General features: G+C 41.0%; 2 protein-coding genes across 5 annotated transcripts; both read left to right on the top strand.

Moving 5' to 3' along the window:
- The first annotated feature begins 1,335 nt into the window (after positions 1 to 1,335).
- LOC106563802 (leukemia inhibitory factor receptor) lies at positions 1,336 to 10,572 on the top strand. Of its 4 annotated transcripts, none has more exons than XM_014129675.2 (18): positions 1,336 to 1,437; positions 1,535 to 1,608; positions 3,253 to 3,453; positions 3,554 to 3,738; positions 3,844 to 3,997; positions 4,109 to 4,363; positions 4,524 to 4,650; positions 4,835 to 4,971; positions 5,079 to 5,215; positions 5,308 to 5,461; positions 5,621 to 5,682; positions 6,073 to 6,451; positions 6,997 to 7,098; positions 7,201 to 7,374; positions 7,506 to 7,631; positions 7,713 to 7,806; positions 9,783 to 9,849; positions 9,964 to 10,572. In XM_014129675.2, exons 3-18 carry the CDS (start codon positions 3,387 to 3,389, stop codon positions 10,417 to 10,419), a joined length of 2,676 nt encoding a protein of 891 aa, XP_013985150.1. In that variant the 5' UTR covers positions 1,336 to 1,437; positions 1,535 to 1,608; positions 3,253 to 3,386; the 3' UTR covers positions 10,420 to 10,572. The 4 variants fall into 4 exon arrangements, with proteins under 4 accessions (XP_013985150.1, XP_013985160.1, XP_013985142.1 ...); XM_014129685.2 differs by having other exon boundaries at positions 1,535 to 1,619; XM_014129667.2 differs by lacking the exons at positions 1,336 to 1,437; positions 1,535 to 1,608 and adding an exon at positions 2,547 to 2,977.
- A 6,318-nt stretch (positions 10,573 to 16,890) lies between these two features.
- cfap53 (cilia and flagella associated protein 53) lies at positions 16,891 to 21,230 on the top strand. The gene is made up of 8 exons (XM_014129655.2): positions 16,891 to 17,594; positions 18,383 to 18,612; positions 18,719 to 18,892; positions 19,002 to 19,305; positions 19,402 to 19,620; positions 19,754 to 19,970; positions 20,136 to 20,238; positions 20,365 to 21,230. The coding sequence occupies exons 1-8, from the start codon at positions 17,520 to 17,522 to the stop codon at positions 20,606 to 20,608; spliced, it is 1,566 nt and encodes a 521-aa protein (XP_013985130.1). The 5' UTR covers positions 16,891 to 17,519; the 3' UTR covers positions 20,609 to 21,230.
- Positions 21,231 to 21,829: the final 599 nt, after the last annotated feature.

Raw genomic sequence — 21,829 nt, 5'->3', positions numbered from 1 at the left:
TTGCTTGACCTGCTGCAGGTGACCTGTGTATTCTCTCCTGATTGGCTCCGTGGTACTTAGTCAATGGGAACTCAGTTGCCGGCCCCATCATAAAGTTTTTACACAGTCTGGCAGTCTGACTAAAGTGCCAGAGGTATGAGGAGAGACATCATCCTTTGTATTTATGGGAACAAATATTACCTGACACTTTGGATCCTATTCTTGGACAGTTAGAAGACACACTGCATCAATGCAAAAAAAAAAAATTTACTAATTACGATCCATGAGTAACCTCAACCTTGTGGGTGTTTGGGCCAATAAAGTGCCAACTCAATTCTACCACTGACTAGTCTCTCATGCCCCTATGAACGGGGACACAGGGCAATAGTTTTTAATCTAAACCAACCCTTTTTTACTGGAGTACACTAACCCCTAATTGGGGCTCTTTTCTTGACACATAGTAGCAGTTTACCAGATAAGAATTCAAGAAGATCAAAAAGTAGATTGTTGTAAGGGTGTATTACATCCTGTGCTGGCTGGCCCCATTGTCATATCCATTCTGGATTCTGAGTGGTAAAACCATAGCTGAAAAATGCCTCTATGTATGTGTATACTGTATGTGGGAATGTCTTGTGTCCGTCCTACATGTAGTGTTGGTACATGGAATATTCCTCAACTGCATATATCATAAATTGCTATTGCAAATAGAAGTATTATGTTCAACAACTGACATTTTCAGATATTATTTTGACAAACACACTTTAATACAATTTGGTGCATACAATTCATTCTCTATTGTCATAGATTTGGTGGACACTGTCATCTGTCATCTGTGATATGACTTTCTTTAAGCACGTACCGATGAAACTGTCACTTAATATTTTTTTCTTAAAGTCTACAAACGCTCTACATGTATTCACTCTGTGATAGGGTTGGATCCTATATGCTACTTTTATTATTGTCCTGTAAAAGGTTCAGTGCCTATAATTTAGGCTATATGTAGAATGGGGCATAAAGGAAATTACCTCTACTAGATTATAGTGATAAGGAAAACAGCATACAATTTTGGCCTGTGTATTAATTTGCCTATAACTAATCAGAATTCCATTATGTTTACATAAAAAACAGAATACTTCAAAATGAGAAGATCCTGCCATGGAAAAGACGACTGGGTGGACGTCAAGTGGAAAGGAGGGGAAATAACTCACACCATGCAGCAGAACACCTTCAGCTGCGGGGTCTTTGTAATGCAGGTTTGATAGTTATATTTTCAATAATGAATGGTTAGCTGTTATGTGACAATTAGGTCAAAAACTCTATTTTATTTTTTGGTGTAGATGGCCAAGGAAGTTGCACAGAACTTCCCCAACATCCCCTCCCAAATTGATATAGAACCTTCACAAAAACACATGGAGCAACTGCAAAAAGAAATGGCTGAGGATATACTAAAAATGTCTGGTATGTAATGACATTTAATTCAAAGTAAATGTAAATTCTTTATTTTTATGCAGTTGAGTGGGACAGCCATATGTTCAGTTCATGCCTATAATTTCAGAGTTCAACAAAGCCAACAACTGCTTCATGTGTGCCACTGATAAAGAACCTGGATGTGGCCCAAAGACTGACTGGGTTAGTAACATGTAAGACAATTTATGATATAACACAATGGATGGCTAATTTGTCATACTGCATTGATATTTGATATGATTTATAACGTGTTACGCTTTGTTTTGTTTTCGATTGAATGTTTTGCATGCCAACGGTGGTTCCTAGAGGTTATGCATTATGGGTGTATATCCACTGCACGCTTCTTAGGTGTGTAATTGACATGACCAAGGAGCTATTGCAATTTAAAACTATGAAAAATGTACGTTACACCGCGTGATTTTACAGTACACAAACAAGAGTGTGCAATATAGAAGGGTAGTCAGTGTACATTCTGAACCTTGTTTGGGGGTGGGACCAGTACGGAGAAAAAATATATGAAATGTATGCATTCACTACTGTAAGTCGCTCTGGATAAGAGAGTCTGCTAAATGACTAAAATGTAAATGTAATGAAGTCAGTACGTCACATGACCAAGGAGCTATTGAAATTTACTATTGAAAAATGCATGTAAAATCTTGTGAGATGAAAATGGACAAACTAAAGGGTGTGCAATCTGTAGGCCCACTGAGTGGACATTCTGAACCTCGTTTGAAGTCAGTAGGTCAAATGACCAAGGAGCTATTGAAATGTAAAATATAAAAAAAACGTTGTATTTTGTTTACGCTCCCTACCGAATTCAACTAGAAATACGAAATGCTGCTCACATTTCCACGTTTATTAGCTTTGGAAAGCGTATTAATGTCCAAATCGTGAAAATAAGACCTGTGCTATGTTGTGCGCAATGTTTCCAACATCATGACACTTATTTGGAGTCTGGCTCAAGTGGTTTGAAAGCGCGAATATCCAACTTGAAACTGTCTTTAAGTATTTTACGTATCGGCTAATCACATATGTTATAGCAATCTGTCAGCCGATGAGAGGGTGGTGTCGCTTTCTCTACTTTCTCTTTATGTCTAAAAAGCAGTGTGGTCCTATGACTTTCATGACCGATAGGATTTCCTGTATTGTATCATGTTTTCACTAAACGATCTAGCAAGAAAAACGTCAGCATGGAGCAAAATGTCAACGTGCCAAACCTTGAATATTTTTTCCACATTTCCTTTACAAGAAAGACCTCCCCTAACAACTCCTTCAGTTCCCAACGCTTTTTTTCTCATTTTTTTTCTTCAGTTCCCAACGCTTTTCCAAGCTGTATCTTTGTAGTACAGCACGTTGGCCAGCCTAAGTGAACTACACTTTAATATTTTTTTCTGAGGATACAAACCTCATGGTATAGTGGTTTAGCTGATAACGTTACGAAAACGAAGCGCACGCTTCAATGGGGCAGTTGTGATTCTGTGAGTTGTAATTCTGGATGGCCAGATAGCTACCAACAACCATGTGGGGAATTGTAAGTGACTCTTTTTAGCTAGTTTCAGCTTGTTCTTGATGCCATGTCTTGTTTTGAGGTGTTTTGACTGATTTAACGTCAATTCCATTATTGCTAGCTAACCAACAACTAAGAATGTATTTGAGAGACAAGTGCTCAGTGTAAAAAAAAGAATACATAAATCATTAACAAATAAGTGCTCATTGTGAAAATGTAATTATGTTTTCAATAAACATTGGAGACGAAAAGTTTACTTGTCAACAATCTAAGCCAACCCCGTCTGTTTTGCCCCATAGTTGCACACGCGTTGGTTTTGTTGCTAAACAACCAACCAGTCTATGGGCAAACCCAACAACTATCCCGACCAGAAACTACTGAGGCTGACTGTAAACCAACACCTCACCACAGCATATTGAATGAGAGTAACATCATGTTGGTTTTCCTGCTATGGGCTTCACTGTTCCTCTCAAGCCTCCAAGAACAAAATGGTCAAGATGGTAAGTACAAAACGTCATAATTTGATCAATATTTTGGACTGATACAGAACTGTACAGTATGTGATGTTGAATTGCATTTTCATCATGCATACTGTAACAGGCAATACCTATGTAGCTCCAGGTGTCCTGCTTTCTGGACCTCAGAATGTGAGTGTGGATTATGACCTAAAAGACCAGAGGATATCTGTAACATGGGAGGATGACCCATCTTCCTCCAGAGTACCGGACAAACTGATTTATGATGTGGAGGTTCTCTTAACAGTCAGTATGACTGAAGTACACAGTGTGAGTGTTTGCCAAATCAATTACGCACATTAATACCACCTGACACAATTCCAAGGTTACTATATAGAAGTATGAGTGGCTGGTTGTGGGTATTGATATCCTCAGGAAGCTGTGGATGTGAGACCAGCCCTCACCAGCAGGAAATACCACTGGAGTTGGACCTCGGCTTTACCCCTAGAGTGCACCTCCCGCTCAGTCAGGCTCCGCTCCCGATACCAGAACTACACCAGTCAATGGAGCCCCCTACAGACCATCACTGGTTAGTGTTTTTATTTCAATTAACTCATAATCACACGCAGGCAAGTATACACACACAGTACACCCAAACAATGTTGTTCGTTCACATCCGTAACCTTATTTTTTTCTGCAGGGAGGGCCTCATCACATCCACAGGTTTTCCCAAGAAGCAGCGTGGTTCAAGTCGATAGCAACTTTACTTTCTGCTGTGTTCTTGGGCCAGGGCAGAGACTTGAATACATGAAATACAACAACATTCTAATGAACACCACCCACATCATTGACCAGAGTTATGCCATGGTTGTGCATATGCAGTCTCCCTCTCCGCCCAGTTGCATCAATGTCTATTGTAATTCACCTCTGTATGGCACCTGTGTTTACGTGGGATGTAAGTATAAACTTCTTGTAAGCCTCCCTCTTACCAATCTAAGTGGCTAAACAACTCTGTAGTTCCTTGCCATACTGTACAGTTTACAGCATCATTTGAATGTAATCATAATGGATATGGGATGTGTTCAAACATATAGATCCTATAATTCCCCCCCCAGACCCCCCTGGGGACAGGAACCTTGTGTGTGAGACCCGGGACCTGGAGTCAGTGGAGTGTCACTGGGACATAGGGAGGGCCACCAACCTGACTAAACAGAGGATGACTCGTTATCACCTGAATGGAAGGTACAGTACTATAACAAAAAGGAAAAGCCACACACTCTAGTAGCTCCAATGCAATCATTTATTCACCAACAGCTCAACAGCAAGCTGTCTTTATCAGGCTAGAGTACTACCCAGGCCATGATATTGTTAGTATTATTCTGTAATAATCACTGGAGGTGACATTCTCTGTCCATGTATTCTTCAGAGCTTGTCCAAACAGAACAGTCTCAAACTGCTACCAAACAGTACGAGTGGATCAGGGGGAGAGGAATTGGACATTGACTGCCAGAAACCCGCTCGGCACACTGGAGCTCACAGACACAGCAGACCTGAAGAAAAGAGGTACAGTAGTGTGATAGCAGCTCCTTACACACTGCATATGAATCTGTTCCTTACGCTTAGTATATTGATTTTCAAGGCCATTGAATGTTTGAGGTTCTACCCTCCAGTGCGTTTACTAGCTCCCATGGAAGTGGTGGCTTCAGGTGGGAATGCCAGTGTTCAGTGGAAGTGGGAAAGACCGCAGTACCATATACAATTAATGGTTTGCCAAGTACAGCTGAACCATAGTGGGCACACAGACCTGGTAAGTTACAGTAGGACACCTACAATACAATGGACAATAGAGTTATTAACTGGGAAATACTAATGCTAAGCCCATTTACACTTTATTCACAGAGGAACTATTCTGGCATAGGTCTTACATCTGTAGTTTTACATGGCCTAGCACCTGCCCAGACATACACAGTGCGGGTGTGTTGTGGATTGAAACAGCACTTCTGGAAATGGGGCGACTGGAGCAAAAGTAGCACCTTCAAAACCGAAGAGGACAGTGAGTATCCAATCCATATGCAGCTACCTGGACACACCTTTTTAAAATACTGGTAAAAAGGAAGAGCGGTCAAACACACACCGTATGTGTAGATTGTATTTGATTACATAAAGTTCACAATTGTTATGATGTCATCATGTGTTTTCTTTTTGTCCCCAGTTCCTGAAGCGTTAGATGTATGGATGCAGATTGAAGGGAACCAAACCATTATACTATGGAAAGTACGTTTTGAAGATTATGTACATTAGTACATTATGTGCTATTGGTCATACTACATTATAAACTGGGTGGTTCATGGCCTGAATGCTGACAGTCACGGGTATAACAAAACATTTATTTTTATGTTGGAAATCACTTTATAATAGCAATAAGGCACCTTGGGGGTTTGTGTTATATGGCCAATATATCATGGCTGAAGGCTGTATCCAGACACTCGGCTTTGCATTGTGCCTAAGAACAGCCCTTAGTCGTGGTATATTGGCCATATACCACACCCCCCTCGGGCCTTATTGCTTAAGTATAGCACATTAGGGGACTGGGCTGATAATCAAGACTTTAATTAGATATGAATTATATCAAATAGATTATGATATTCATCCCTTTCTCTTTAGCCCCTTACAGTGAATCAGAGTCATGGGCAGATCAAGGACTATGAGGTGACCTGGGGAAGGCAGGAGACAATTGTCCATCCACCTCAGAATTACTTTCTTATTAGTGATCGATCCACTGATGAGTGGCATAGGGTCACAGTTAAAGCCAAAAACTCTGCTGGCAGCTCCCCTCTCTCGATCATCATTATTCCCATGCTTCCTCACAGAAGTAAAAGCTCCATGAAAATTGTTGGCAGTGATGGTGGGTTTGACCTTTCCTGGTCCGCTAGCCCCAATGCTAGCTGTGGCTACGTGGTGGACTGGTGTCCCACACATACTAAATGCAGAGTGGAGTGGGTGAAGGTACCAGCTGGTATAACCAGGGCCAGAATCCAATCAGGTAAGATGCCATCTCAGTAAGGGGATAGTGTGTTGAAATCAGATCTGGGTTCAAACACGTGTATTAGATATTTTGGGATATTAAATACTTATTTCCAGTGTAGTTGAGTATTTTCAAATAATGTCTCCCGAATCCACTACTTCTATGCAAAGTATTTGAAAGTATTTTCAAATTATGTCCATTAAATAGCCTACCATTTGAAAATGTTTTCAAGTACTTATTTTAAATTCTATTTTCTAATACCTGGGTTAAATGCATGGGAGTGTTTTTTTTTTTTGTTGTCAGTATATTTGTGTATTTCCAGATACATTCCAATATTCAACTACTTGTTTTTTATAATAAAAAATATCTGAATACTTACTTCGAAATGTATGTGAAAGTAATTGAGTTATTTGAAATAGTATTTGAACCCAGGTCAGGCTGAAATTGCTCAAACACCATGTCACAAGGTAAATGCTTTTTAATAATTATTGTAATACCTTTGGAGTTCGGTTCATGAAGAATATGTATACCTTCATGCCCTTGTCGCGGTTTCTCACACACAGCTAGCTTTGAAGAGGGGGTGAGGTACACACTCTCCATCTATGCCTGTACTCCAGGGGCTCCAGAGTTATGGGAGAGAAGGGAGGGCTATGTAAAAGAGTGCCGTAAGTATCCACTCTTCTGACTTAATGATTAAATCCAGAATTCTTCATTCTCTTTCCTCTTGCTATAGTATTTGACCATCCATCTCTATCTTTGCTACATAGTTCCAAAAGGCCAGATTCAGAGGTTGGCTGCAGAACAGCATGGTTCGGACACGGTTCTGATCTCCTGGACTGGTATTCCCCCGGAGAATCAGACTGCGTTCATTCATGGTTACATCATATACTGCTTTGATACTTCCCATCCTTCCACCATGAGAATTTTCAATGTTACTACAGGTATGAAACACATGCCCAGAGAAGATTTACAGTATTCGGAGACAAATTGATTAAATGTAATCATATCTTGCTGCTTTCTTTTTTCCCCCTTAATTTCTTCTTTTTGGATCATTGCCTGCTATGATGGCCAGATGAGCCTTTGGCCAAGAACCTGACAGGCATACCTGTCAGCTCCTACAGATTCATAGTGAAGGCCCTCACATCAGTAGGGGAGGGTGGAGACTCTTCACCAGTCTTCCTCCAGATGAACCCACAGAGTATGTCCTGACCTATTCAGTTGTGTATTGTTATTGCTGCTGCTTTGTAAAAAGCTGTAACTTTCTGACTCCATTCCACAGCTGATCAGTTGATCACAGTGATTATCAGTTCCCTGGGTTCAGCTGCCTGTCTCCTCACTCTTGTCACCCTCTTATGCTACAGAAACTGGAAATGGTAGGAACATGTTTACTGTCATGTCAATCAATCAAATGTATTTTATAAAGTGGGTTGTTCCATGTTATTTCAGAAAGCCCACCATCTCAGATTGTTCTGAAATTGTTTCTGTAGTTAGAAACAGATAAGATTTGCATTTGTGCAACATTATTTTGTTCAAATATAATTACATATCTGAGAAATGAAGCTAATTGATTGCATCTAAATTGGTCATTTTAATTTATAGGATTCATATAATATTTAATATATATAGAACCTAACATCTGATTTGGACCAAACTTTTTTTTCTGACAATGAATGGTCATATGGACCCTGCACACCCCACACCCCAATCCCACCCCACACCAATCCCAACCCAACAACGACTATACAGTATCAGTTCACTATGTCTGACTAGTAGTATGGAGCTGCAGCTCTGAGTATTGTTTCTTCATCCTATGTAATATATTCTCGGTGATTTTAGTAATGTTTTTTTCCGCTGTTCAGAGAAATTCGGCATTGAAGCTGTTAGGTTTCTGTCCCATCCTATATTCTGATATTACCGGGTTCTGACTAGTAGAGGGTGCTATTCCTGCTATTAAGTGATTTTATTTTATTTTTAAGAACCAACCAACCCCCCCCCCCCCATCTATGAGTAACATCATTGAGTTACACAATACATTTTTAGATACTTTAGGATGATTTGAAGTGTGAAAATGCAAATATAGGTATCATTTACTTGCATTGGATTTGTGCCACAAATGCCAAAAAGTTAGCATATTTAACAGTGGCCCAAAAAAAACAAAGCATGGGTTGCTGTCACCGTTTGTCAATAGACTGCTTACAGGGTAAGGAAACCAATATGATTTTGTAATTTGGGTGAACTCCCTTTAACATTGAGGGGGGGGGGGAGCTTCTGTTTCACCTAATAATAGGAACAGCATCATCTAGTGGTCAGAAACCAGTAATATCAGAATATAGGATGGGATAGAAACCTAACAACTTCAATGACTAATTTCTCTGAACAGGGGGAAAAAAACATTACCAAATTCAGTGAGAATACATTACATAGGATGAAGAAACAACACTCAGGGGTGCAGCTCCATACAACAAGTCAGACACAGTGAACTGATAATATATATACCTGTTGTTGGTTTTTGATTGGCGTGGGGTGTCTGTAGGTGATTATTGACCGTTCCTTTGGATTCCTCAACCTGATCTCATTGTTAGAAAGATGTTTGGTCTAAATATGTTAGGTACTATATTGAATAATATATGAATCCTATCAATTAAAATGGGCAATTTGTATGCAATCAATTAGCTCAATTTCTCGGAGATCAAATTATATTTTAACAAAATAATGTTGCAGGAATACTACTGTTATCTGTTTCTAACTACAGAAACGATTTCGGAAAAATCTGAGATGTGCTTTTTGAGGTGGAACGACACAAAGCCCTTTTTACATCAGCAGTTGTCACAACATTTGTATACAAATACTCAGATTAAAACCCCAAAGAGGAAGCAATGCAGATATAGAAGCACGGTGGCTAGGAAAAACTCCCTAGAAAGGAAGGACCCTAGAAAGAAACCTAGAGAGAAACCAGGCTCAGACTGGAAGACCAGTCCTGATCTGGCTGTGCTGGGTGGAGATGATAAGAGTACATGGCCATTTAGGCAAGATTGTTCTTCAAGATGTTCAAACGTTCATAGATGACCAGAAGTGTAGCCAGAGAGTAGAGCATTTCAGTACAGCCTGGTCTCACAGCAGTCTAATCTTGAAGTGACGAAAGCATGGATTAGCTTTTCTGCATCATTTTTTGACAAACAGTTTCAGATTTTTGCAATGTTACAAACTGCTCTTGAAAATATTTATGATATGTTTGTCATAAAATGCTGTTACAAAGACAGTGCCCACCCCACTCCATTGGCTGTTATTTTTTTCCAGGACCTGTCCATATTACTGTTTTATCAACCATTTATTTTCTTAATGTCAACAGTGTGAAAGGGAACCTGTATCCTAAAATTCCAAAGCCAGTATGGAAGGAGGAATGGTTGACACCACCGGTAGGTCCTTGGTCCCACTCCATCTTGTTTTTGCATATAAGCACTCTAGACTAGAAAGCAGTACTTGCTGCAGGTAGAGTATATCCTGATATTAATGTTTTTCTTGTTTTCCAGGAGGGCCATGGCCGCCAAATCCTCAATGTGGAACCATGTCAACCCAGTGAGATTGATATAGTGTGTAACCGAGAGCAGTCTGGAGAAGCTGTACTAGATAAAAATGCTGGAAAGGGTGCCTTAACCAACACAAACTCAGATGTCCCAGCTCTGCATGGATACTACAACCAGCTCCTCAGCAAGACCACTTCAGGACACTTCACCTTCTCTCCTCACACAATGTGGCCGCCATCCTCTCAACTCTCAGGCACAGTAATCCAGAACCCCTCATACAACCTAGAAGTACTGGCTAGTTTAGATATGGGACAGTCTGTGGGATATGAGCCGGATATGAACTCTTTCTCCTGTCCGAATCCTGAACCACACAACAGCATGTCTTATGTGCCCTTTGAGACGGATTCCTGGGGTTACAAGTTCCAGTGTCACATAGAAGACAGCTCTCCTCTCCAGGAGTAGAGCCTCTGGGCAGCCCTATTTCCATCAGCTCCACTCAAATCATATTTTTGTTCCAGCCCAGCACTAACATAGCTGAGAAGACCAATTAAGATTTTGATTGGGCCGTGATTGCACTGCTCCTGGAAATAAAAGTGGCTTATCAAACAGAAAGAATGAACTGCTGTACTTGTATTTATTTAAATGCACTTCTCTCTGCTGACTTGATATGTTGCTTTATGTGAAATATTTAGATGACAGTGGAAATGTTTTGATAGCTACAGCATGAGTAATTATGTAACAGTAAGTATTGCTTCCGTCCCTCTCTTCGCACCAACCAGGGAACTTCTGCACACATCGACAACAGTCGCCCATCGCTCCACAAAAGCCGCGGCCCTTGCAGAGCAAGGGGAAAAAACTACTTAAAGTCTCAGAGCGAGTGACGTCACCGAAATTGTGCGTCAAGAATTCAGCATAGCAAATTTGAATGAAGGTCTGGTTATTAAATGGGTACATAGTTCAATAGTAATATGGTCTAAAACGCTCCGGTGACAAACTTTGCTACCCTGTTTCCAATTATCTACATGGCTGGGAGAACCTATTCAAGTAAGTTAAGTAAATACATTTCGAAAATGTAAAAAAATAACATTGTTACAGTGCAGGCTAACTCAAATGAGCTAGCTAGTTGGCTAGCTAGACAACTTTACATACTGTATAGATAGGTAGCTGGTGATTTTTAATTCGCTTAGCCAGCTAACTTCATATTAGCTAGCTATCTTGATGTATTTATCACTGAAAAACACACTCCAAATGCCATGGAGGAGGGTGAAAGGATAAGTTTTAGCAGCCCCAACTTTCAAAGTGAGAGAGTAAGCTATTCTGGATGGGGCAGGTACTTTTGTGTAGTTCCAGTCCCTAGAAGTGAGGACGGAGGTAATAGTAACATAATATTCAGCGCAGTGTAATTTGAGTATAATGAAGTCTGTTTCTTGTGAGTTTTTCTGTCCTCAGATAAAGAGAGCTCTGAAAGCCTGTCTACGGATGAAGAGGTCCCAATGAAGAGCAGTGGTTCTCAGTCCTGGTCCTGGGGACTCAAAGGGGTGCACATTTTTGTTTTTGCCTTAGCACTGCACAGCTGACTCAAATGATCAACTCATCATCAAGCCTTGAATGGTATTCATGTATTCATTTGTGATGCTATCCTTGTTATGATCCTGTTATTGTCACATGCTACACATGCACATGTGTGTGCCATGCATGCAAGGTTGAGTGACCAGGGCCATCTGGGACTGCCTCCTGGAGGAATTCAGGCGTGTGAATGCTACCTGTGTCCTGCATAACTTCATGAGGATGGACACGAGGACCAGGAGGGGATCTGCAGCTCGCCGGCGTGTGCCAGAGGAGAAGTCTGGTGCCCTGCAGGATGTTTCAAGGATGAGGGGGTCCAACAATGCAGCAAGAGAGGCAATCCGTGTGCGGGAGATCTTCACCTCCTTCTTTGAAGAGGGTGCTGTTCCCTGGCAACACCATAGACTACACTATGCACAACCAAAGGCTCTTTTAAGAGCCATCCACATTGCAATAAGAGTATTCTTCTATTTACTTAGCTATGTCAACTGCAGTTATTCAATTCCCAGTTTCTCTCCCTTTGATTTCTACTTCTCAGGTGATGGTGCTGTTTAGGTAAGGGTGTGATGTCTGTACAAAAACAAAACAGGCTATTTTAAGTCATCCATATTGAAAAAAGTTTAAACAATTAGACACCCTATAACCCACACATACACACATGTATCAATCTGATTGATGGATTGCGTTGTGCAGTAAGCAGGCTCAGGTGTATAACTGTGGCTCCTTCCACCTTTCCTAGCCACTGTGCTTCTACACCTGCATTGCTTGCTGTTTGGGGTTTTAGGTTGGGTTTCTGTACAGCACTTTGAGATATCAGCTGATGTAAGAAGGGCTATATAAATAGATTTGATTCAAAGAATAGGCAAGAGGGCCAACCATGGAGAATAGTAAGGCAATTCATTATTTCTATAACTGCGCTATATTGTTGGTCGTCGTTTGTCCGTCCATGTTTTTCAGCATAAAGTACTCTGCAGCCACTTAGTGTGGACACCAGGTAAGGCCACACACAGATTCCTGTTGAACACTCTCTTTAACTACCTTATTTTCTCAATAACAGTCTCTCTCCTTCACTTCATCCCTCTCTCCCCTTCTCCCTAAATCCTCTAGGTTATATCAGCTGTCAGTGAACCCCTCCCGCATCTGAACTGGCTACTTAGAGGGCACAGCATGATGAGAGGTCACTTGGTCAGGAAGTATTATTAAATAGATGCTTTACATTGAAATAGAGATTCAGTAGTCCCAGAGTTAATGATCCAAGGTCAGTTTTGCATTTCACCTGATGATTATGATGACTGACAGTGTTAGCATGTTTGAGCTTTGGGTTTTTAAAATGTTTATTCTATCTCGCCATCTCTATCTCTCGTCTGCAGGTATGTTTTGATGTGAGAGAGGATGCCAACCCCCAGTCCCGTCATCGCCACCTCACCCTCTCTAAAGATAACCTTTGGGCCGACTGGGAGCCCAAGGCTGGTTAGGAGACACTATTATGTAATTGTGATTAACTGAGAGAATATTATGGTAGCACTGTGATTCATTAATCATATGCTGCCTTCCCAGCTCCTATGTTCTTATCTTTTTCCCTTTCTGTCTTTTACACCTCTCACCACCTCTTTCTTCCTCTGTTTTTATAATGCACAACAGATTTAACTTGTATTTATATTACAATTATAATATTTCTAATGCATGTATTTATAACACTTGGACAATTAACTTATTTCAATAAAGGGTTTCACATTCTCTACTGTGTTTATCAGATCAATGCAGATGATGGAAATTAGATATTGAGATGAACCGGTTTGAGTATGTACATGATGCATAGGAAGTGTAGTGTACTGTTTTAAAAAATTATATTTCTGTATATACAAATCAGCCTTTAACTCGTTAAATCATGTTTCTAGTCTATTGCATAGTTAATGTGTAACCATTGATGTCCCAGGACCAAGACTGGTAAACACTGAAGTGTATCATTGTAATACATACATGCAGACACGGCATCATTCAAAGACTGGAATTTTATGCTCCTGGTATTGGATATGACTGAAAAATAATCTCAAAAACATTCATACCTGAACTGTACCTTTTATTTGCCACAGTAGAGTACATGATCAGTGAATATATTAAATGTACAGGCTACAATGTGGGGATCTCATGCATGGTAATAACTACATGTATATATGACTTCCTTGGCACAAAGTTATATTATATTCTACTCAATCCATAGGCTTCATTAATGTCATTCAGACTGTTTTGAAGTTGATACAACTGGCTATGATAGCTGAGGTTCATAGCTAGGTTCTAAACTAATATGTATACCAAATGTTTTAGGGTCTATACACAGATCGGCTACATAGCTAGCTAGACATCCATTAGCATACAGGTATTTTTTATTATCCTCCACTGCACAATAAGCAAGAAAATAGTTAGCTAGCTACGAGATTTCATCTATCTGCATTGCATGGCTAATATCAGCAAGGCAAGCTCACAACATTGTACATTGAATTTGCAGTGAATGCTTTAGCTAGATTCTGTACATCTACTGTTTCACAAGACGACAGCCTGGTTTGCTGGTTGTTTCAGGAGTCCCTAAAACATTAAACAACCAGAATTACAATTGCATACTCATGTCACAACAACCATAAAGCTAGCCAGCTAGCTGGCTAATGTTAGCTAGTCAGCTAGCTTGCTAAATCGCAATTTCCGTAAATTAACCACCCGATATGATTGGTCATCGAGCATCGCCGCTGGTGATTTGCATAAAGTTGGGAAACGATAATCATTTTCACTGCCCAAAGGCCCCCCGCTCTCCTTCCATTGAAATTAAAGGGAAGCGGTGTTTCACCGCACGGCACATCTAGTAGGGGTCTCTCGAGATCAGGGAACGTTCTCCTGCCCACTCCCAAGCTGTGTTATAATACTCATACTACCCACACTAACCGTACTATTTGTGACGTGAAATTAGTATATAGTATGTTTATTGGTCATAGTATGGATATATTTAGTATATCCATACTAGTTAGCTAGCTACCTAACAATATACAAGTTCCCCGGATGTCGAACTAAATTCGCCAAAATATGAAGTATATTTCCGTACTTTAGGGCCCATAATGCAATTCTTCAGGAAATGGGCGTGGAACCATATCGTTTTTCAGATTTAAAGAAAATGGCGGAAAATATGCAGCCCAAGTCCAACAGCGGATACAAATTCATAGCTTTAACTAATTATGACAAATGTTAACATCATGTTGAGCAATGTAATAAAGTAACGACTTTTCCAATAAGTTACCTTACACGTTGTTGGCTGACAATTTGTTAGCTACGCTGTCCTTACGAACCACATAGCATATCATTACAGCAGAATGAATAGGTGTTGTATTGTGAGTAAAATTCCTGTGAAACTGGCGGTTTTTCACAAGCAGGCTTTAATGTGCTGGGCTTTGTTGTATAAACACAACTTTTCACCTCATAAATGTTTTATTTGGAACAATGGGTCAATATTACATAGAAATAAGATGTTATTTAACCATAAATGGTTCTCGAAAAACATTGTTCTTGTCAGCCAATTGGTTAATAACAGTGGGAATCTATTTACACGGAGAGAATTTATGGAAATATACAACTTTGAGGTTTCAAGCAAGGAATATGACACTGTTATTAAAGCTATACCTAGTGGGATAAAAACTTTACTTCAGAATAATGCATATTTTGGAATATCTCCGATTGTAAGCGATATTCAGGTGAATGGCATTGGTCTACTAGATACGAAATTCAACAATCGTTTAATAAGGGATATTTTCTACAGGAAGTCTATTCCCTCTGCGATATTTTGTTGGGCTTCATCGTTTGATGTAAACTGGCGCCGTGCTTGGCTCACTCCACACAGATTTATGGTGACCAATAAAGTAAAGGAGATCTCCTTTAAGATAATCCATAGATGCTATCCGTGTAATAGCTTGATTTCTAAATATATATTTGACGTTACCAGTGAATGCAGTTTTTGTGAACTAGAAACTGAATCTATTGAACACTTATTCTGTAATTGTTTATATAGTGAAGTGTTTTGGACTGATGTAAAACTATATCTTAGCCGCAAATTGCATACAACCATTGATATTACTAAGTTTGACATATTATTTTACTACACTGATTCCACAATTGAACGTGAGTATGTCATAAATATCTTTATTTTATTAGGAAAATCTTTTATCCATAAATCAAAATTTATGAAGAAAAAGCCCCTTTTCTTAAATTTTTTATCTGATTTGGAACAGTACGTAGAATCTTTAAAACGTATACAAAACAATATGTCAAAAAAATGTATTCGATATATGTCTGTATTTGATTTGATATAATAGTTTTTTTTTTTCTCTCTCTAATTTCTTTGGATTCCCTCTGGCTGTTATGTTATGTTATGTTTATGTTTTGCATGTTACTGTTATTTACAGCAAGTTAAATAAAGATTTGTGCAAACTTTTAAAAAAATAAAAAAAAAATACAAAAAAAAAATACAAAAAAACAAAACAAAAAAATGAATAGGTGTTGTGCCGAAAATCGTTCTTCATTGCTGCGACTTGCTTGCTAGAACTTGAGATTTCTGCTCTTCACTCCGTTGTCAGTTTAGCCTACATTTAACTGATCTTAGTAGCAGAAAGCATTTTTGTCTGCAGTTTTCGGTTTGGTTATTTGTTTCAAGTGAATGTGGGGGTTCTAGCTTGTATGGCGCCATTGTCGCCCATACCTAAATCTGCAACTGATTTTGTAGTCTATAAATACATATCTTTGCCAAAATTCGTCATCTCTCCCATGTCTTATTCGACTAGTATTTTTGAAAGTCTAAGGATAATAAATCAGCCATAGTAATGAAATGTTTATCGATTGCTAATATGTTATTCCGTTATCTATGTTTAATATAACACACATACATTCATTATTTTCGGATGCCTATCCTGGCGTGAAGTTTGTTCTATAGAAGGTATTTGACTCCAGCCACAAAATTAAGGAAATTCGAAGGGGGATTCTGTCAGGGCGAGATTTTCGGCACAACACCTGTATGTTACCTACCTAACGTTAGTTGGCTACTTATACATCAACATTGCCAGTATATTAACTATAGGCTAACTACCCAACGTTTATTGACTTAATTATTCCCTTCTTAGCTAAATTGTATTATCGTTGTGAGTTCTCAATGGACGTTGGGTGCTTTCGTAAATTCGCTCTGGCTATCTACTCCGACTGTGTACCAGTCCAGAGCGCAGAATAATGCATTTACTAGCGCTCAACAGCGTTTGAATGTGGTCGACAAAAAAGCGTAATTAAATTGTTGCCACCAACGCTCTGGACAACATAAAAACTGCCTAACCAGCTCTGCTAGGGCGAGTAAAATGGTCAGAGTGGTCACTCTCATTTGTGTCTGGAAGTAGCTAGCCAACGTTAGCATGGTGCTTGAATGCCGTTGTATGGTCAGAACGCTCAAATCCTACTCCTCGGCCCGAGCATCCAGTGTGCGCTCCGAGAGCGAAACGCTCTGAATTTACAAACGGACAATGACAACGCTCTGAATTTACGAGCGGACTCTGGCACTCCAGGTTGAATTTAAGATCACACCCGAAGTCGTAAAATGTCTAACTAGTAATTTGTTATGCTAACTAGCTAGCAAGAGGTTGCATAGCAACAGCATCAACTTCCGGTAGACCGGCGAAGATCTAGTACGCTCAACTGAAAGGATACTGTTCCGTTTACAGTATACCAAAATTAGCTAATAGTATATACTCATTAGGTATGTAGTATACCGTATGTTAGTATGGGTATTCGAACACAGCTCCAGTGATCAACTCCTGCAGCATGTTTTGTAGTTGTCATGGTAACAGTTTACTAGTTCCGTCAACAAAATCGCCGGAGAGACTCCTTTTCAAGGTCCGTGTGAAACAGTTGGGAAACTTGATGGGATGCAGGACAAATAGAACTATCTGGCTGGGAAGAAGCTTGTTTTGTATCCAAGTATGTTGGCCAGTCAGACTAGAAATAAACCACAATGTCGCGAGTTTACGGGACCAACACCTCATTCAGTGGCTGTGGTAAGTTCAATACAAACTCTGTGGCTAGTTAACGTTAGTATCCTACCTAGTAAGAAACCTACCGCAAGCTAACGTTAGCTAGTTAATACGCATAGCTACATGTTGTACATAGCTAAACAAACGTATTGTTTTGTAAAATTAGAGAGTAAGCATATCTAGCAATTATTTTTGAAATGGTTTTTCCTGACCCCAGTTGACCTAGGTAGGAAAACTGACCCCTAGTTGTACTGTAGCCAGATAGATTCCCGTGTGACGGTTCTGTACAATGTTTTAGTTAAAGCAAATAACTACAGTGGGTCCTGGAGTTTTCCTTGGCCAGGTCACTTGGTCAGGAGAAACTGCTGCCTCCCATAAACTCTGATCAGCTCTGATCAGGCCCTACACCCAAACAAGGGCACTGCGTTCATCCACCTCTGGCCTGCTGGCCCCCCTACCTCTGAGGAAGCACAGTTCCCGCTCAGCCCAGTCAAAACTGTTCGCTGCTCTGGCACCCCAATGGTGGAACAAGCTCCCTCACGACGCCAGGACAGAGGAGTCAATCACCACCTTCCGGAGACACCTGAAACCCCACCTCTTTAAGGAATACCTAGGATAGGATAAAGTAATCCTTCTAACCCCCCCCCCCCCCTTAAAAGATTTAGATGCACTATTGTAAAGTGGTTGTTCAACTGGATATCATAAGGTGAATGCACCAATTTGTAAGTCGCTCTGGATAAGAGCGTCTGCTAAATGACTTAAATGTAAATGTAAATAAACATAATTACTAAACCCTCACCAACATTTTCCAGAGGGCGAGGTTCCCATCATCCAGGCCTCCAGACTACCTCATCCTGGAGAGAAGGAAACAGGAGGAGGCCCGGGACAAGGTGTTGGAGTTCACCAAGTACCAGAACACCTGTGACCTTAAGACGCGCTGGGAGAAGAACTCTGACCGGCGCATTGTGTTGGGAACCATTGAGAGACGGGTCAAAGATGCCATTGGGCAGTATCAGATGACCATCAATGAGAGGAGGGAGAGGTCTGTGACAAATCTTTTGGTTGAGTTCCCATAACAGCTGATCATATTTTTTTAATAGAGGTATTTCAATTGCTCCATGTCTGTCTATCACCCCTGTCTCCCTTAGACTGCATGATATGTTGGAGGCAGAGGAGAAGGAACTGCTGAGAGAAATGGAGACCAAGAAGGAGACAGTGCTTGAGAGACAAGCCAAGATGCGAGAGAGAGCCAAGTTACTGCGAGAGAGGAGGGAGAGTGAAAGGCTAAGTGTGGTTGAAGACAAGCTTGAACAGCTATTCAGGTAGAGAGAACACCTAAAGGGAGTTTCTACAAGACAATGTTGCAGCTTTCTTTTCTATGTGTGTGTTCAAACCTCTATACAAATAGATTTTTAAATGGACCAATTTCAGAGAGCAGAGTGAGGAGCTCCGGGCTGAACAGACTCGACGCAGGCAGGACGAAATTTGCACAGAGCGTGCTGCGCAGCTATGTACACGGCAGGTGACGCAGCGTCAGAAAGAGGAGGAGGAGCAGCTCTTTGCTCAGCTGTGGGAGAGCGACCGGCGAGCCAAGGAGGAGCGGGAGGGTCAGCATGCGCAGAAGCAACGCCAGAGTAACTTGCAGCAGCTGGCCTACCTGCGTGTTCAGATGGAGGCTGCCGAGCAGCAGAGAGAACAGGCCAAGCAGCTCAAAGAGGAAGAGGCCCTGCTACTGGTAGACGAATTCAGCCTGTAACTGAGATGTTTCTCTCTGTGTCTGTGTGGGTTTCTGCTTTGTGATCACTAATTGAGCCCTCTCTGTTTTTCCCAGAGGGAGCAGAGAGAGATGCTGCGTCTGGAGGAGCAGAGAGAGCGCCGTCAGAAGCTCCAGGGTCAGGAGAGCCGGCGCAGGCTGCTCGACCACTCTCTGAGGCTGAAGATGAAGCGCCAGGCCAGGGAGCAGCAGGACGAGCTGGCCCTGGACATGAGCATGCTCGAGCATCTGCTGATGGGGGAGAGAGATGAGAAACAGGGCAAGGTCACGAGGAAGGTGGGAAAGTGGAGTTGTATTAGCATGTTAAATTACCACATTGTCACTCTATTTGGCACACAAAGAAATCTTATGAAACTAAAAGAGGCAGAGGATAAGTGACTGAGTGTGTGTGTGTGTATGTGTTTCACAGCTTGAGCTGCGAGAGGAGCAGAATAGGTACCAGCAGTACCTGGCCGATCAGCTTGAGGAGCAGAAGAGACAGGAGGTGGAGACAGAGCAGCTGATCGAGGCAGAGCTAAAGCAGACCTGGGCCCGGAGGGCAGAGCAGTGTCACAAAGAGAAACAAGCCAGGGATAGGCTGATGAAGGATGTGATGGACACACGCCGCCTGCAGATCCAGGAGAAATGTAAGAAAGCGGAAGAGAGGGAAGCAGATCTGTCATTTGGGCAGGTCCTCTGTGACAGTGCAGTTGATTTACAGTATACAATGACTTGTTTATATCACAAGTCATCTTTTAAATGGGATGTGGTCTCATGGTGTGTGTGCTTGTGTATTTGTGCTTCTTCTTTAGTGGATTTGAACAAGCAGAAACAGGCTCAGCTGACTGAGGAGAGAGACGAGCTAAACAAAACCATACAGGAGAACAAACTGCTGGATGAGAGAGAGAAAACTCGGTCTGCATAGTGTGATCAAAGATTCTGACATACGTCCTCTCACAGAAATACACAATAATTGTACCCTTTTTTCACACACAGCAGAAGTCTTCACAATGAATACATATCTGTGCTTTCCTCTCCCAGTCTGAGACAGGGCTGTCAGGAGTTCCAGGCAGACCTGCTGGCCCAGATGATGTACCAGCAGCAGTTGCATGATGAAGGGAGATCTCAGACAGAGCAGGAGCACCAGCAAGGCCTGGTCTACCAGGAGCAGTACAACAGGAAGATGCAGGAGATCCTCTCCAGGCCTACCTCACACACCAGGGCTGTCCACCCCTTCAGGAGAACCTCTTCCACTAACCCACAGGCACAGTTTAGCTTGGAGTAACCTAGCATGTGAAGTAAAGCAAATGCATTTATGGCCTGGCTCGGCAGGGAACACATACTTTCGTAATTCAGACAACGTACACAAAAGCTCATCTCTAAAAATCATACACCCACACGCCTAACCCTGTCTTACCTCACAAACATACATCTCCGGCAAGTGCTTTATGTGTAATCCTCTTAAGACAAATCGGAAATTAGCTGTCCCAAGTTTCTCCGAAAATGGCTAATGGATATTAAATACAAATAAAATAAGTTTAATCATATTTTTGAGTTCAGAAAAGGTTTCCATTTTGCTCCTTGGCAGAGTGCTATATTGCATACATTGATGGAGGATTTCACCAGGAACAAAGCTGTTCATATTTTGTTCAGTAGGTAGCGCTGAAAATGTATTTTTTCAGTTCAATTTCAGGAACTCTTTTTGAGCACATTGTTGGTACATTAAATGTACCTAATTTAAGGACAAGTCGATTTTCAATTGAATAATATTACTGTGGAGGCGGAGGCCTGCCTGCATACACATGAAGAAAGCAGTGTCTTTCTGGATTTCATTGCACTGTAATGTAATCTCACGTGATGGCAAACATAACGTTGTTGGCTAATACAGGGATAAAGTCTGAAATACATTATGTGTCATGAGCATAAGTTGCTTTCTCTGGATATAGTTACAGCAAGGGAAGGCAGAGAAAGATACAAGAAAAACTATCTTGTTGTGTGTGTGTGTGTGTGTGTGTGTGTGACATTTAAGATAATGCATCATGCAAAAATAAGAATTGGGCATAAAGCTTATTGTATCACCCAACTCGACTAACTGGATTTTAGTGCCATACTGCCATTAAGTCTATTATGCTTAGACTCATCACATGCCACATACCTGTAGGTAGTTGGGCAGGTGATAGGAATTCAGTGGTTAGTCTGACTGAGTTACCAGAACAGGTTGTTAGTGGCATGTCAAAGCATTGAGTCCTATTATCTCAGTGTCATTTCCCAAAGCAACCCATGGTGTTAGCCCCAACGTTAGGACCACCTGCTGTGGAATGAGGCATACACAACTCTCCAAACGGATTGCTGTGGAAAATATTACACAAGCACTAACTGAGTAATGTCTATCCTCTTTGTAACCAACTGTTTTAGGCCCATTTCATAATAACACAAACTCTTTACCTTACAAACCCTTTTACTTATCAGTGCTAGTTATCAATACTACTGTAGTTCAATGTGACCT

Source organism: Salmo salar, chromosome ssa01 (assembly GCF_905237065.1).
Source record: "Salmo salar chromosome ssa01, Ssal_v3.1, whole genome shotgun sequence".
Lineage (NCBI taxonomy): Eukaryota > Metazoa > Chordata > Actinopteri > Salmoniformes > Salmonidae > Salmo > Salmo salar.
This window is presented reverse-complemented; position numbering and strand designations above follow the sequence as displayed.

Coding starts and splice junctions, on each gene's coding strand:
- LOC106563802 (XM_014129675.2), top strand. CDS start 3,387: ATGTTGGTTTTCCTGCTATGGGCTTCACTGTTCCTCTCAAGCCTCCAA. Junction 4,364..4,523: donor CACCTGTGTTTACGTGGGAT/GTAAGTATAAAC, acceptor TTCCCCCCCCAG/ACCCCCCTGGGGACAGGAAC. Junction 7,375..7,505: donor AATTTTCAATGTTACTACAG/GTATGAAACACA, acceptor TATGATGGCCAG/ATGAGCCTTTGGCCAAGAAC.
- cfap53 (XM_014129655.2), top strand. CDS start 17,520: ATGTTGGCCAGTCAGACTAGAAATAAACCACAATGTCGCGAGTTTACG. Junction 17,595..18,382: donor CACCTCATTCAGTGGCTGTG/GTAAGTTCAATA, acceptor AACATTTTCCAG/AGGGCGAGGTTCCCATCATC. Junction 19,971..20,135: donor CCTGCAGATCCAGGAGAAAT/GTAAGAAAGCGG, acceptor CTTCTTCTTTAG/TGGATTTGAACAAGCAGAAA.